The sequence below is a fragment of the Lampetra fluviatilis genome, chromosome 25, assembly GCF_964198595.1.
Source record: "Lampetra fluviatilis chromosome 25, kcLamFluv1.1, whole genome shotgun sequence".
NCBI lineage: Eukaryota > Metazoa > Chordata > Hyperoartia > Petromyzontiformes > Petromyzontidae > Lampetra > Lampetra fluviatilis.
Window position 1 is genome coordinate 3,534,142 of NC_136299.1, and position 17,385 is coordinate 3,551,526.

Genomic DNA, 17,385 nt, shown 5'->3' on the forward strand with positions numbered 1-17,385 from the left:
CAATGAAAGTGTATTGGCATAGTTGATACATGGGCAGTGTTAGTCCATGGGCAATGTTAGTCTATGGGCAATGCTAGTCTATGGGCAGTGTTAGTCGATGGGCAATGTTGGTCTATGGACAGTGTTAGTCTATGGGCAATGTTAGTCTATGGCCAATGTTAGTCTATGGGCAGTGTTAGTCGATGGGCAATGTTGGTCTATGGACAGTATTAGTCTATGGGCAATGTTAGTCTATGGGCAATGTTAGTCTATGGGCAGTGTTAGTCTATGGGCAGTGTTAGTCTGTGGGCAATTTTAGTCTACGTGCAATGTTAGTCTATGGGCAGTGTTAGTCTACGGGCAGTGTTAGTCTATGGGCAGTGTTAGTCTATGGGCAATGTTAGTCTATGGGCAGTGTTAGTATATGGGCAGTGTTAGTATATGGGCAGTGTTAGTCTATGGGCAGTGTTAGTCCACGCACAATGTTAGTCTATGGGCAATGTTAGTCTGTGGGCAGTGTTAGTCTATGGGTAGTGTTAGTGTATGGGCAGTGTTAGTCTATGGGCAGTGTTAGTCTATGGGCAGTGTTAGTATATGGACAATGTTAATCTGTGGGCAATGTTAGTCCATGTGCAGTGTTAGTCTACGTGCAATGTTAGTCTATGAGCAATGAAAGTGTATGGGCATAGTTGATACATGGGCAGTGTTAGTCCATGGGCAATGTTAGTCTATGGGCAATGCTAGTCTATGGGCAGTGTTAGTCGATGGGAAATGTTGGTCTATGGACAGTGTTAGTCTATGGGCAATGTTAGTCTATGGCCAATGTTAGTCTATGGGCAGTGTTAGTCGATGGGCAATGTTGGTCTATGGACAGTATTAGTCTATGGGCAATGTTAGTCTATGGGCAATGTTAGTCTATGGGCAGTGTTAGTCTATGGGCAGTGTTAGTCTGTGGGCAATTTTAGTCTACGTGCAATGTTAGTCTATGGGCAGTGTTAGTCTACGGGCAGTGTTAGTCTATGGGCAGTGTTAGTCTATTGGCAATGTTAGTCTATGGGCAGTGTTAGTCTATGGGCAGTGTTAGTATATGGGCAGTGTTAGTCTATGGGCAATTGTAGTCTATGGGCAGTGTTAGTATATAGGCAGTGTTAGTATATGGGCAGTGTTAGTCTATGGGCAGTGTTAGTTAATGGGAAGTGTTAGTCTATGGGCAATATTAGTCTATGGGCAATGTTAGTCGAAGAGCAGTGTTAGTCTATGAGCAATGTTAGTCGATGGCCAGTGTTCGTTTATGGGCAGTGTTAGTCTATGTGCAATATGGGCAAAGTTTATATATGGGCAGTGTTAGTTTATGGGCGATGTTTGTCGATGGGCAATGGTAGTCTATCTTTCTCGCGATCATGGCCTTCCTTCCACTGATCTCTGTCCACGATGTTTACTCAATAACGTAACATTCGCTACTTACTCCCAGTTGCATCCAATTGCTCATATTGCGTTTAATGTAACTTAATTCGCTGTCTTCCCCTGCTCGCCGTGACACCCATATTGTTCCAAGTCAAAGCAAGTGTGTATATATAATCAGTCTCTTAAAATAACGATCTCGTTAATTAGCCTCACATTTGTTTACACTCAATTATTGTTACATTTAATATAGATGTGTTACATTTACAATGCGTCTGTTTAATATCCTGTGCACTTAAAATAACTTAAGGATATAAACCAACAAATAATACTCAGCACATTCGTCAAGACAGTGCATGTGTGGCCTTACAAAAAACGTATATAATAGGCGACGTTTCGGTCTATGGTCCTTCTTCACAGCACTGAGAGAGAAGCCACTCTACCACTGAATTGTCTATGGTGCTCTGAAGAAGGGACATTGCCCAAAACGTCGCTTGTTATATACATTCATTCTTAAGGTAACGCAGCGTTAGTGACACGAAATTATTCTGGTGGGGGTTGTTGTTGTTGTCAACTGTGCTGAACGCCACGGTGGGGAGATGTTAATTACTTCGCCCGGTATACAGGAGGTTGTGGGTTCGATCCCGACCCTGACGCCTGCTGCTGTATATTTGGAGGTTGCACACTCTCGCCGTGGTCGTATGGATTTTTCTCCGTCTCCTCTAGTTTAGGATGAAGCCAATTCGTTGGGCTATCACTTGTGGCCAGGTCGCTTCTGAAAAAACTATATATATAGCTCAGTGGGCCTTACCTGGCGAAAAAAATATGTAGTTTATAGTTTCGTTCGAGCATCACTGCCAACGCAGCAGCAGCAGCAATGTCACCAAACGGAATGTGCTTAATTCTTGATGTAAACCTCAGGTCGCCGTTGCAAGAGGCAAACGTTTGATGGGTTTCTCAACGGGTTGATCTGAATCTTCTGGTTGAATGAACGGGACGAGATAGTTTCCATAATCTACACAGAGCGAGCCCTGGAAGGCGTTGACGTGTCTCACGCAGTCATCCCCTGCGAACACACCCCATGCAGTCCATTATTGAGGCCCCCATTTCATATTTCTATCCACGTTCGACACGAATGAATAATTGTAATTATAGAATTAATAACTCATTGCATAGTCTCCAAGCTGAAACGTTTCCGGTGTTCTCGCCTCTGTGTTGCGATTTAGTTGTGGTTTTGTTTTGCTATTAAGATGTAAGACTTTAAATCAAACGAATATATATTATAAAAAACAAAACCCAACACGTTCGACAATAGCACTGATGTGAATAAAATATATCACAGCTGTTGCGTCTGATGATGGACCCCTTGTTCATAGCAACGAACTTAAGAAGGGCCGTTGCCCGAAACGTTATCTACGTGGCGAATGTGATTGCTAACCCAACGGCAGCAGCCGCACCACGTTTGTTCTTTAAACCAAAATTTATCTGTACAGTGTATTGATTTAGTTCTGAATGAGACATTCATTTACATTAATTCTATGTTTTTGTCACGTAATAAATAAACAACTACATTATATGTATTAATTGAGTCAGAAGAGAGTCCCTGTCTCGAACCAAACTGCGGCGAGGCAACATTTTTTTTTACAAATAAAGCAGTGGATTGTAGCAATTATACATTGATATCTAAACTCATATACGTTATATATGTGTGGATACGTGTTGCTGTTAAACTTGACTATATTGCGTGTTAATATTGCTTCATGTACGCACAATTATATATATATATGTGTAGTCTAACGAACTTGACTGCTGATGAGAATCGAATGTCGAAACCGGTTCAGAGTCTGACTGCTTAAACGAAAGAATGCTGCTTGATCACGTTGGTCTGGAAAGCCAATAGGGTTGACGGACTAACATTCATATTAACATGTATATTTACAGACACGGAGTAGAATTATTGCTTTTAAATAAAAAACAAAATTGCTGCACGGCACTGCATAATGAATGTGTAAAATACATTACTGGACGTTGACCTATGTCGCCTGTACTGTGCTGTGAATAAGGGTCATTGCCCGAAACGTTGCCGATTAAATATATATATATATTTTTTTATTTTAAAGGAGTATTGTTGACGAGTGTGTTGAGGTTTTTTTGTTTTTTCACGTTACATATGGTAAGACATCATATTAACTTTGTCGAGCCTATGTCCGAACAAATGTAACTCATTGTGTGCCTGGCTTAAAGAGCTGCGATTATGGATTTGCGCTCCCCGAATTCCAGCTATGGTGGTGAATCGAGACATTCAATGGAGGCGTGCACTTTGAACTTCTTTCGCACCGTACGTAGCCAACCGTGCTAATCTGAGGTGCGGGATGCTTTAAATGTGAAAGGTTATTTTAGTTTTTGTTGCATCGACGGAGCGTGAACCAAACATGCTGAATCGGCATTTTAATGGGAAATATCACTTCCATGCCAGGAACGAGTGTGTGTTACTTCTATGCACGGACCGCGTATGCACACGTGTGCACACGTGTTTTGTGGCGGCCATGCAAGCCAAACTGTGGGCCGTCTCGTAAACTCGTAGAGACTCACAGAGATACATAGAAACTCACAGAGATACATAGAGACTCACAGAGATACATTATAACACAAGCTACAGCAGTGCGATTTTGGCCATGCAACCCAAACTATAAAACGTGTCGTAAACCCACTGCGGTCTGCGCTCCTTCAACAGAGGAGGAGGAAGAGCAAAACGACACAAACTCTCTCTCTCTCTCCTGAATCCCCTTCGCCGTGGCCAGTAGCAGACCTCGACATTGGCACTTAGCACGTGAAAATAGTGCCTGCCATACGCGATAATATAATAGAACATGTCTATTCAGGCGAAGGTCCGTGGTCCTCTATATAAACAGACACGTGGGCTTTTTATATATATGTATGTGTTTGTGGTGTATTAACATGCATATGAGCAATGCATCGTAAATTCGAAAAATGGACACCGCAAATTACTCAATTGGGATACGCATCTCAATGATCGCTCCTCCTGATTTCCTGACTAATGTAAATTTCATTGTGGGCCACGTGCTGAGCCACCTTGTGCCGCACAGGGACAGCTGCCACTGGGTGGGGGGGGGGCTTTCAAATGTGTTGGAAATGAGACGCGATGGAGGCATGCGGAGCTATTGTACAAGGAACGTTAAAGACCCGCGTGTGTCGCCATCGCAGGCATCGTGAGAAGACAGGCTGCTAGGGCTGCGATGTGAGACGACCCGCCGTGGTATAATCGGAGAGCGATTGCATGAACAGCAAATAATCGTAAATCGTATCGTTACAATGGCATATTTATCAACCGCGTGGGTAGACCGATCACCGCGTTATCTATCAATATAACGCGAACTTAACATTTGTGTATTGTGGCTAGCAGTGTACATTACCAGCACGCAGGGTTCGGTGTCTCTCCGTGAATAGAACATGTGATCAAGCCCTTTGTTTTATTTAAACAAAGGCTGCTGAGATAACTTGGTCCGGAAGTGCAATAAATATGCCCATGGACTAAATATTTACATTTACTCGTAGAAACAAACAAGAGAGTTGCGCTTCCATACACGCACAGACATTTATCAAGACGTGCTGACATGTTTTTTGCATTTGTTTTTATAACGATAAACTATAATAATAATCATCACTTTATAATCCAGGAAAGTCGTACGACTATTTTTCGGTAGGGTATTGCTGCTGCAGTGGCTTTATAGTTAAGATGTGTTTCAGTAGATTAATGATGAGCGTTTAACTTTTTGCACAATTCATGGCTGCGATGTAAAGTGATATGCACGCGCCGTTTATACTGTACGATACAATTATAATGAGAGGTCGTTAACTATGACACGGGCATTCCCAGCACACACGATAGGCCAGTAATGAACCTTCATGCATTCTCAGTGCGCTACAGACTGTGTATATACGTACACTGTTTGCATTTTTATTCATCAGGCAGAGAGCCTTTGGAGGAGCCATGCAACGCCGGCTTTTATTTCCACAAATAGGGTTACGTAGCCATGGGGCGCACGAAACACAAGATCAGATAATTGCGATTGTTTTTTTTTTGCAAGTCCATTGTCGATCCACCGCTGGATGAAAGCCTCGTCGGTTACGTCGGTTCTTGGAGTATTACTTCACCAAATTTGGGTGGTGGCGAGTTGGTGAGCGGAGAGATGCCCACTACCGGTGCAGATATCACTCGCCACTGATGTTTACGCGTGGGCGAAAAATCGAAGTAGGGATGCCTGTTTCACATAGCGCTGTGCGCTAACCACTGCACCACCGCCGTTCCCAATGCCATTCTTATTTTAGTTGAGCGATACATTTAGAGTGAGATCGTAATGCTCTTTCATCGGTACGCAGTGGCCTAAACTCAGTCGATTACGACACGAGGTCTTTAACGTTTCGTTTTACTGTCGGCTGCGAGCTTTAACTCGGAGAAACGTCCAAGAGAATGAACGCGCAACCGGTCGCACAGAACCGGGCGACTCGGAGCGAAGTCGCCCAGTGATGGAGCGAACTGGTGAAGCGCCATGCACAAACAGCTAACATTGCTCTATTCATCTACTGCTAGATGAGGAGGAGGGGGGGGTTGTTTGATCATACTTCACTACACTGGTAAGTGCAGTATAACACAGTGCAGTACAATGTGAAATCATAAATGCCACGTCTTATTACAGTCCTAAGAAATACATTTTAAAAGGGTGCATCGAGACTGAGAAGTGCGAATTTCCGTGGTAAATAAAGGGTATAGTAGCTGCAACTACATTGCCGTGGTATTATTCGCTTTATAATCATCATCGGAGGAGGAGCCGTGGCGCACTGGTGAGCGAACTGCGTTCGACCCCAGACCAGTTTAGAACATCACGCGCAAGCGACGATATCCGTGCGCTCGCTTCTCCAACAGCTCGCACCGACCTCGAGTGGCGAAGTATGGTCAAACAACCCCCCATGACCGAAAGGTGCGGTGTGGGGGGGGGGGAGTTCTTCATCCAGCAGTGGGTTGAGAATGTGCTGCACATGATCATCACACACACCAAAACAACCCACGCGGCACGCAACGACACACCGAGACTCACCTTGGAACCTCAGGCATCCGTCGGCGGGCCGCGAGTGGATGTCTCCGGATAAAATTCGCTCAATCCCGAACTTGAGTTCCTTGCTACATGCGGGGGCCTGCCAGGGACCACCCGGTGCAGCTCCCGCGGCTGCCGGAGCCAGCACAGCTGAGGGTCTCGGCAGGCGAGCCGGCAATGGAACGACCCCGACACCACCACCGCCGCCACCACCACCACCACCGCCGCACCCGTGCTTCGCTGCCCGTGCACAGTCGGCGCCCTCCGCCGGGCAGTAATTGACGCCCCACACCCCGAAGCCGTGCAGGTAATAGGGCACGAAGGTGTACATCCTCGCAGGAGACAGCCCGCGGCCACGACTTGTCACTACGCGGCCGCGAATTGCTGTCGATGTTGACAGTCGACGCTGGCTGGCGGGCGGGCGAGCTGGTCTGCTGGCTTCGCCTGCGTCACACGCCGCTCTCGGTGTGTGGGGACCCTGCTCTGCTCTGCCACCAACTTGCTCCGGACCTCAACGCGAGGTGGGAGGAGTGAGACAGCCTACAGCGGTGTCCCGCATATCGGCTGTTGTTTCTGCTACTGCGGTTTGTGACAGTCGACAACGACGCTTTTGCGCATTCTGCGAGCGAGCGAGTGAGTCTCGATTGACGTTTTGTGGGTGTTGTTGCTGTTGTTATTTTTAATAGCGGAGTTGTGAGAAGAGAACTGCCCCACCTCCCTCCCCCCTCGCTTACCCGGCCGATAATGCTGCGGCAATGCAACAGAGCGTTGTTCAAGTCGGTGGCTATAACTGTGGTGATGCGTGGCCGGTCCGCATGCAAACCGGGAGTGTTTTGGTGGTGGTGGTGGGGGGCGGAGTGGGTGGAAGGGAGAGGGTGCGAGTGGGGGTGAACCTCCCACCCCCATCATCATCATCCTCCTCCGTGTGGCCGCTATTGGCTGCAGCGGAGAGGCGCGCGTGTCCAATGGCCACGAGCACCACTCTCTTCAAGCCCGTCGGCTCGTCACCGGCACCGGCGTTGGCACCGGCCAGGGGTTGTTCTCGCAGCAGCCGGCGGGCATTGCAGGGCCATTGCCCGAAACGTCGCCGATTATATATATACATATGCACAGTGCGTATATTAAAGCCACAGTGGTGTTTGGTGAGTGCGTTGAGTGTGTTGTTCGTTGTGTTTGTGCGGTAACGCAGCGGCATCACAAATTAAATTGCTTCAAATTGGCGAAAGGGCTTTGTCGATAGAGGGAGCTCTGGATAGCCTCCCTGGAGGGTTGTGTTGGGTCTACTCTTCCGCGCTGGGGCGGGAGTTAGCCCACACTTTTCCCCACCCCGCGCGACCTGCCGATAGACTAACTGTGGTGTAACCCATTTATATATTTGTAATACAGTATACGAGCACTGTGTATATGTGTGTGTGTGTTTGTGCCACGTAATGATGAACAAAGACGGCCACTGCATCGCGCGCTTTCAGATGCGCTTCTGCGGCAGTCGTGGAACGCTCTTCCTTCCGATATTCGGAATGCCACTGGAGGTATGCGCTTTTAAATCGAGATTGAAAACTGATGTCTTGAGAATTGCTTTTTTGTGTTTAGTTTGTACGTACACTGCATGCACCTCCGATGAACACGGTTGGCTAACTTACCGTGCGAAAGAAGTTCAACGCGCAGTACATGCATACAGATACAACTGATCTATAGCCCGTGTTTCGTATAATTTCGATATAAATGATCAATTGCTTTGGATATTGGAAGGTAAATGTCGATCACGAATTACAAATGTCCTGAAGGTACGTATTTAAATTGCTTCTACCTCTGGTTTAGAGCTCTCTCATTTAAGTGGCTATGGAAATGTATCAGACGATATACTATTTATACCAGAGCTGCGCTGTTTTTGTATGAATATGATGTCTTTGAATAACCATATCCTCTTCAGATTCGTTATTTCATTTTTAACTGAAGATCTGATCAGCTGCATACTGTACATGTTTCCCTGGCTTCATGCGGGTTCGGTTTGTGCAATTTCGCGTATGTGCGGCGTACCAATGTCTACCCAAAATTCGCTATATGCGGTTTGAATTAACTCACTTGCGGCTACGCGGCCGACCTCGGACTAGATTGCACTTTGCGAACTGTCTCGCGCTCGTCGGCAGGCAGCTGTTTCGTGCGGTTTCGCTTTGTGGGCACTTTTCTTGGAACGCATCTACCGCATAAAATCAAAGGAAACGTGTATATATGAAAAAAGAAAACATCTGGCAACTCATGAGATTTTTCTTCAACAGACCTCGCTCTGCTGATGAGACACCCAAGAAGCGTTGAAACCGGCCCAGAGTCTGCTTGTTTAAACAAACGCTACTGGACAACAGTAGTCCAGGAAGCCAATGTTTTACACCAATGGCTAAAAACACACGAGTCATTAGCAAGCATGTGCAGGCAGAGTTGTGTTCATACATGTTTAAAAAAATTAACTTTGCTTAGAGGCGCGCACATGGTACGAATATGTGTAAGCGTTGGAGGCGGGGGGGTTGGTGGATTATGCAGGGACGGAGCCTACACGAGACGCTCACCTACAATGTTAAGATGTGTCTATGAGAGGGTAGTACAGCAAGTGGGTTGCTGGTCCTATCTTGAATTATTATTATTCTCCAGCGGGCGTCGGTTTTCTCTGGGAACTCCGGTTTCCTTCCGCGAGCAGAACCGCGGTTTCTTATAAACGCCACAACAGGAAGGACGCTACTGAATAATGAGCGTTGAGCGTCAAGGAGCATTTCCTCAATTCTCTGCGTAAACAAAGGAGAGTACATTGGTATAATGAGCATTGTTATTTGTTAGGGCGCCTGACTCACAATCTAGAAGATTCTTGAGTTTCAATTCCAGTCAGGCGAAGATTGGCTGCTGCACTAAGCCTACGACTGTGTGCCACATCAACCGCCTTTGTTTTACGCATAGGCCGATCGTTGTCATAATAACGTGGAAATGTCCACGCCTGACTCACTACCGCCGAATAAAACGACAATGGGAGCTGATTACTTAATTATCGTTGTTCGATATTTGGAACATGGCACCAGCACCATCTTGAAATTGTAATTCGGAGTCATCTACCGATGACAAACATGGACCACAAGATGGATCCTGTACGCAGCCCTTCTCGCTCGATATCTTCCCGATCACTTTGAAGACTGGCTGGGAGTAGGAACTAACGGTATAAGGCACTACCACTGGGAGTGAAAGGTACTCTCTGCACGTGCCAAGGTGTCCTGTCTCAAAGACTTCGGCGATCATGGCCTTCTTCCATTTAGCTCGGGTTCATGATATCACTCAACAACTTTACATTAAAAACTCAACCCAGTTGCATCCTAATGTTCAAATTGCGTGTGCAACTTCTGTCACTGTCTTCCCCGGCTTCTTGTGGTACCTAAACATTTCCCCCAGCCAAAAACAACATTCATATTCAGTCTCTTGTTTTTCTCCTTACACGTACAAAAGAAAAACATATAACTTTGCCTTTTTCGAATTATTTTCATTGTTTTTTTTCTATCTGCTATCCTAAATGATGATAATAATTGTTTACCACTGTACCCGTTGTTGCACGCCACGGCACACACACACACCGCTGCCTTATCAGGAGGACAGAATGAGTGACGTGAGATGAATGCGGCTGGCGTGGTGTGAATGATTCTAAGACACAGAGTTTTCTGGATTATCCTGGCCGAAGTTAAGCAAGGAGGCGAATGACTTCACCAATAAACAGCCAGGTAGCATCGTGTTATTCATAATACATGTGTTTGGGTCAGATCGCGTAAGTATAAATGTGTCGTTAAACCACCACCATCCGACACAGCCAACCAATAAGGTTTGTCACGTGAACAAAACGCACCAATTCGTTTCCACTTCAGCCTACCGGTGTGTTGGAGAGTAAATTGACAACATTTACAATTTGAGTACCGGGACGCTTCGCTGCTAATCACATGCGACATCATCGGGCGATTTTTGCCAGAATTCTTAAACCGAGCATCATGTTGAGCACTGAAGTTTGGATCTTGCAGCGGCACTCGACAGGGTTTGCCGCAGTGAGTGCCGAGGCCACGACGCTGTCCCACGTTCATCGCGTTGCGCGCAAAGTTGTCAGTGGCAATTAAACAAACCCCCAAACGAAAATTTAAGCTCTTGTCAGCTGAGAGGTTTGCTATGGGTTTGTTTGGTTTGTTCAATCAGAGAACGTGCAATGTACTTGCTTTGCCGGATCACCCACAGACGATGAAGATTGCAGAACGCGTCAAACAATTGTATGTAAAAAATGTTCAACGTTGAAAGCCGTTGTCTTCTTCAAGGATTATATCAAGTCAATGGCAACGACTCTTAATTAGTCTGCCTATGGTGGATTGCTACTTCTGATTTGGATGCTGTGAGTGGTGGTGTAATGGTGAGAACACAAGACTTGCAATCCAGTTAGATTCAATTTTCCAGGCGAGGCAGTTGAAACAACGGGTGCGAAGTTTATTCATTCGATGCCCACGTCTCTGTACACTCGCCGCTGCTATAAATGGGTACAACCGCAGGCGACCGGCAAAGTCGCGTGTGTCGGGATAAAGTGTTGGGCAATTCCCTCCTCTTCCAAGATCCCGAGCAAGCATGGAAGAGTCGGTCAACAATACCCTCGAGAGCGCCCTCTCGCGGACGCAGCTCCCCTTAGCAGTGGCAGTTGGGAGGGCTGCACCTTTATCTTTTATAAAAAATCGATCACGAGTCAACTCCTAAAAATTAGTGGATAATGAAGTTCACTCTCTGCTTTGGGGGCAATGAAAGAGTTACGGAAAATCCACGTTCCTATGGCAGGGTCTGTCTCCCGTAACTGTGGTGATGTGCCCATGTATAATGCTGGGCGGATAGAGGCGGTCGAGTTGAAGGGACGTGTCGCTTGCTTCCAATGCGATCGAACAGACGAACTCTGGGTTGCAAGTCCAGTGTGTTGGATGTATGTATACCTTTTTTTCGCAACCGTACGTAGCTGACCGTGCTAATCGGCTGTGCGGGGAAAGGACAACAAACTCAACTCAATAGTGGCTCTAAAGAAATGAGTTTTCAATCTAGATCATTTAAAAGTGCATAGCTCCAGTGGCTTCCTAACGTCGGAAGGAAGAGCGTTCCAGACGGCCACAGAAGCACATGTGAAATCGCGCGACGCAGTGACCGTTTTTGTTCGATGGCGATGCAAACCATTAGCCTGTACCACACTTCAATTTGACAGTCATAGAGATACGAACGTACGTGTCACATAAGATACGTCATTTTGCAAACTTAGCTCCGTATAGTCAAGAGAGACGCTCGAATAAAGATGCCCTTTAGGCAACTATTCTATGAGCCGTATCCCTATTGTGTCGGCATCGCGTAACGTTTGATGTCTATGGAGGATGAATCAATTCAACTTCACTTTATATCGCGCTCATCACAATTCAAGTAAACGTGACGTTACATCAACAACATTTGAGTTACACGAAACAAAAAAAACGTATAAACGGGTCAAAATATGTGTCCAAAAAAGAGATGATGAAATACATCCAGAGCCGCCGTTAACAAACCCGCAGCACCTTCGTTACTAGCTGCACCATGAGCACTGTGGACGCAAAAACACGTGACCACAAAACCAGCAACCTCGTGGTGTGTGACTGGCAAATACCTCAACTCTGTATGCAGAGGAGGGGTGAGGCTGAAATACGAGAGGGAAGAGGCGTGGAAAGAGAGACTGCAGACAGACATCAAAGATCTGATTTAAAAAAATGTGAGCAAAGCGAAAGAGAAACAATGCTTAGAGACATCTAGCAAGATATCCCATATGTTATACATATATATAGACCAATGGGTCCATGGGTAGTGGTGATAGACAGAGACAAGGCTTCCGAATTCCCCATGGAAGGGGGGCAGCGTTTGATGCAGTACAGATCTAATGGAAGTGGCCGCTAGCTCGGCCGGTGTTCTGCTGTTCTTGACACTGAACTGATGACGGAGACGGTGTGGGGTGGTGTGAGTGGGTGAATGGGTGGGTGGGTGGGTGAGTGGATGGGTGAGTAGGTGGATGGGTGAGTGGGTGGATGGGTGAGTGGGTGGATGGGTGAGTGGTTGAGTGGGTGAGTGAGTGGGTGAGTGAGTGACTGGGTGAGTGAGTGAGTGGCTAAGTGGGTGAGTGAGTGGGTGAGTGGGTGGGTAAGTGGGTGAGTGGGTGGATGGGTGGGTGGGTGGATGGGTGAGTGGGTGAGTGAGTGGGTGAGTGAGTGAGTGGGTGAGTGAGTGGGTGAGTGAGTGGGTAAGTGGGTGAGTGAGTGGGTGAGTGGGTGGGTAAGTGGGTGAGTGAATGGATGAGTGGGTGGGTAGGTGGGTGGGTGAGTGGGTGGGTGGGTGAGTGAGTAAGTGAGTGGGTGGGTGGGTGAGTGAGTGGGTGAGTGAGTGAGTGAGTAAGTGGGTGGGTGAGTGGGTGGGTGAGTGGGTGAGTGAGTGAGTAAGTGAGTGAGTGGGTGAGTGAGTGGGTGAGTGGGTGAGTGAGTGAGTAAGTGGGTACAACCGAAGGTGTAATGAAAGGCTACGGGCAGGCGATGCCGCAGCTGTAAAAACACGGCTAATTTTAGTCGACACGGCGGAGGGGGACGCGCGTTGTTTTTCTCAACAGAAGTTTGCTCAACTCTGGCCCCGGGCTGACCTCGTATCGCGGCAGCGCATCTGGCCGGTAATTATGAATGAAATCACTCAAATAGTGCATCCTGTTTTTTTGAGACGCTTTTCGACGTAAGGCGGCGAGCTACAGGATTTACCCAAAAATAGTTTCGGCGCTGTGGACGCTTACACACACGTGTATATATATCTTCCTGGCAGCTGGCGCGGGAGGGTGCTGGAGGGGGTTGAGGCAAGGGGTTATATGAGCTCTGCCCGTCTCTATTATACACTCCGAGGCGAACTCGGAGTGGATAATAGAGACACAATAGTGGAAAGATGTTAACTACCTCGCCCGGTATACAGGGGGTTGTGGGATCTATCCCGACCCTGGCGCCTGTTGTATATTTAGAGTTTGCGTGTCTCTCTCTCTCTTTCCCCGTGGTCGCGTGGATTTTTCTCGGGGTCTTTTCCCCTCCACATTTCGAATAAACATTCGTTTAAGAGTATTTGGCTGCTATGCATTTCCATGCGATAAGCCACTTCGTTGAGCTGTCATTTATGGCTAGATCGCTTCTATAAAGGAGCCATACAGCTCAGTGGGCCTTACCTGTTGAAGAGTTTACTTATTTTACTGCTGCTGCTGCGAGACGGCTCTCCTACATGGGCGTTCCATTGTGTGGGCGGCACATTTCGCATCGTGCGATGGAGCCGATTTGTCCGCACAGGATGATGATGATAGAGTCCGCAGCTGAGTTCAGATCTCACTCGCCACTTAGGGAAACGTGTTCCACACGCAGTGGGTTCGAATCCTGGACATCCGTGACAAAGAGCTGCATAGCTCATCGGATTCCTCCAGTATAAGTACATATAGCGATACGAGACACAATGTGGATCTATACCGGCAAAATTGTAATCATACAGTCGTAATAATATCCATGGTTTCGATTTAAAGCTTTCGTGACTGCAGTGATTCATCTTCTTGGTTCTATCGATAATTATATTATTATATTATTTTACTATTTTTTTTATTTTTTATTTTATTATTTCCATTCTACATGACTTTACCGAAAGAACCAAGAAGAAAAATATCCATGGTGTTGTACAGCTTTATCAATCGAGTGCTACATGCCATGTCGGCCATATTTGATGTGCTATCACGAAAGGGCATTGCCCGAAACGTCGCCTGTTATATATTATTTTTTTCCTTCTTAAGGTCACGGTGTTAGCAACGAGTGTGTCGCGTGTGTATTATCATTAGTGGTTACTGGCGTATGTCGGCCGCGTGCGTTGTTCGACCGTGCACGAAAGTTACCCTGCGCCTTAGTAGTAAGGGAAGCGGGAAAGTGGCGGGGGGCTTGTGGATGGGGGATGTCTGTGACTGGTTCGCCAGCTGACCTTCGCCGTGGCCGGAAACCGAACTCAGGTCGCCGGGTTCATAGCCGCAGAGCGCTAAAAGCCCTTGCGTCGTTAGCCGACCCTCGACTAGGATTCCAACTGGCATGATGCTGATCACGGGTGCTGTAAGGTTTTCACCCCCCCACCCCCCCAGCTGATCATCCTTAACTGCAATGAGTGATGCATGTACTGTTGTCTTCTTGGTTCTTTCGGTAAAGTCACGTAGAAGGAAAATAATAAAATAATAAAAATAAAACATAATAAAATAATTCTCATGACGTTTCGGCCACAACGCAAGCAGCCGTCTTCATGTGGAGAACAGACTTTACCGAAAGAACCAAAAAGATGAATCCCTGCAGTCACGAAAGCTTTAAATCGAAATGTACTGTTGTGTTTTGGGGAGCGGTGGCGCAGTGGTTAGCGCACGAACCTGGCGAACCGTATTCAATTCCCGCTCGTAACGAACAACAGTGGCAAATATTTGAACCGGTCCAGCGCCTCTCCTAGGTCGACTCAGCCTTAAATAGGTACCTGGTGTGGTGTGTAAACATGAGCATTAGAGAGGTAAAGGCGGCCAGGCGTGGTGTCGGCCTTGGTGTGCCTTGTTAAGCTAAATAGGCTCGCTCGCTAACAGCACTTGTCCCAACAGTCTTTAAAGGATATACGGGGGATCTTTGCTGTATTAACCACAGGATTCGTTTTCTCGATCCCTCTTCAATCGTGAAAACGAACTGAAGCACAATTAACGAAACAACTCAACGTATTACATCGATAACACTGCCACAAAAACAAAAAGAAAATACCGTGTGTAATCGGAGACGTTTTGGGTCAATGGTTCTTCCGCACAGACAGAGATGTCGAGTAGATGAGGCGATTAAAAACAAAGAACTGGTCATCGTAAAACGTTTACAAAAAAAATCTGACATCGAGCTCCGTGGTGTGAAGGGCGGTCTACAATCCTTAGCCACTCCCGGACGAGTTGCCCTTTAAAGAGATTCTTAGCTCAATGGACTTTACTCGGGAAAAACATTTCTCAATTCCGAATACGCTATCTTTCTGGCCTCGTTATGCATGTGCTAAAGAGGGCCATTGGCTCGAAACGTCGCCTCTTATGTACGTATTTTTTTCCCATTGAAGGCCGTGCGCTGTGTCATTGACGACCGTGCTGAGTTTGTTTTGTACGACTAAAACTATGAAGCTAAGCTCAACATTTTGTTTCTATTTTACCAGGTAAGGCCCCACTGAGCTATTACGAATGAGAGCTCTACGAAGTGGGCTTATCATCATCATCACGTGGAAATGTGGAGCAGCAGCCAAACACTCTAAATACTCTTGATTTGAAGCTTTCGTGACTGCAGGAATCCATACTCTTTGGTTCTTTCAGTAAAATCACGTAAAAATAATAATAGATCACGACGTTTCGATCGCCACACAAGCAATAATCCTCAGGTGGGATAGACGAGCCAGACTAGGGATTGCATCGTCATAGGTGAGTGATCAATAGTGTTACCATTTTATACTGACGTATACAGTATATCATGAATATAACGTAACGGTAAACATCTACAAAATAAGCTACACTGTGTGCTAAGTGCCAAGTAACATACCTATACAACTAAAATAACATATTTAAAAGTAATATATAACTTCAAGTACACGTTCATTGTATACTTAATTATGAAATAAAATATTGTTTATTTAGGAATAATATATGGTAGGGGAGGAGGGTAAGGTGGGGGGAGGGGCGAAAGGGGGCGAGGGTTGGGGAGTGGAATGGTTAGCGCACTGCGTTACGAAACCGGCATCCTGCGTTTGATTCGCAGTCACGGCTCACACCAGTGGCGAGGGATTATCTGAATGGGTCCTCGCTTGGCGCTCCCTTCGAAGAGCAGCGTGGTGAAGTATGGTCAAACGACCTCCACGGCTGACACGGCGTCGGTAGAAGGATGACCATCATCCGAGCAGTGGACTGACAGCGAGGTTTCAGAATAATACGGCAACACCCCGACTTTTACGCCTCTCCCTCTCACGCCGTTTCGCAAGTACATCGTCGTCGCTTTAATAACACCGCAACCCGATTTGCGTCGCCTCGACCCCACACTTACGTCGCTGACAGCAGCGTCGTTCGTCTCGTTATCCGTCGCCTCTCAGCCTTTGCCTCCACCAGCACTCACCCTGTATATCGCTTCGATTTACGTCGTTTCGATATTCGTCGTCGCACTTTTGAGGAACGCCTTCCCCGACGCTGAGCAGGGTACATTCACTGCGCGTCGTTTAGCGGTGCAGTGCTTTCGACTTCGATAGGGGCACCCGTACCCGCGGAATGCGCGCGACTGGCCAAGGCGGGACGCGAAGGTAATTTGACGATGAGTGTTGCTTTCTGAAGAGGCCTTAGCAGGGGAAAGTAGCGACTCCAGATGCTTAGCGAGACGTTTATTTCGTGCCATGGTTTCGAGGCAAACAGGTGCGCGCGAGGGCTTGGGAATGAAATGCCGGACGTCGACCCCTGGAATTATATGAACCCGAGTGCTGAAATAAAAATTGCCGCAAAACTGGAATGCGTAACAGCAGATGTATCGCTCAATTGAACTAACATCGAATAGTCACTGTGCTCGTATACGCCGGCTCTGCTGATGAGAGCTGTAGTGTCGAAACGGGTTCACCTAAACAACAGGTGCTGCATGATAATATTTGTCTGGAAAGTTAATGGGTGGAATAATGTATGCACGTTATATTTATATGATTACCGTAAAAAAATATTAATGTGTGCAGGTGGACGCTATTGTATAATTGTTAGCCTGCTGCAAAATGAACCCGTTAATTTGGAGTTCGAATCCGGGCCGGGGCAAAAAAAAAA

General features: G+C 46.8%; 1 protein-coding gene across 1 annotated transcript in view; it reads right to left on the reverse strand.

The window, feature by feature from the left end:
- LOC144941608 (uncharacterized) overlaps positions 1-6,825 on the reverse strand; it is a 56,035-nt gene extending 49,210 nt beyond the window's left edge. The window contains exon 1 of the mRNA XM_078867928.1: positions 6,498-6,825. Within this exon, the coding sequence (XP_078724054.1) occupies positions 6,498-6,825 (328 nt within the window). The remainder of the gene's footprint in view (positions 1-6,497) is intronic.
- Between the last annotated feature and the right edge of the window lie 10,560 nt (positions 6,826-17,385).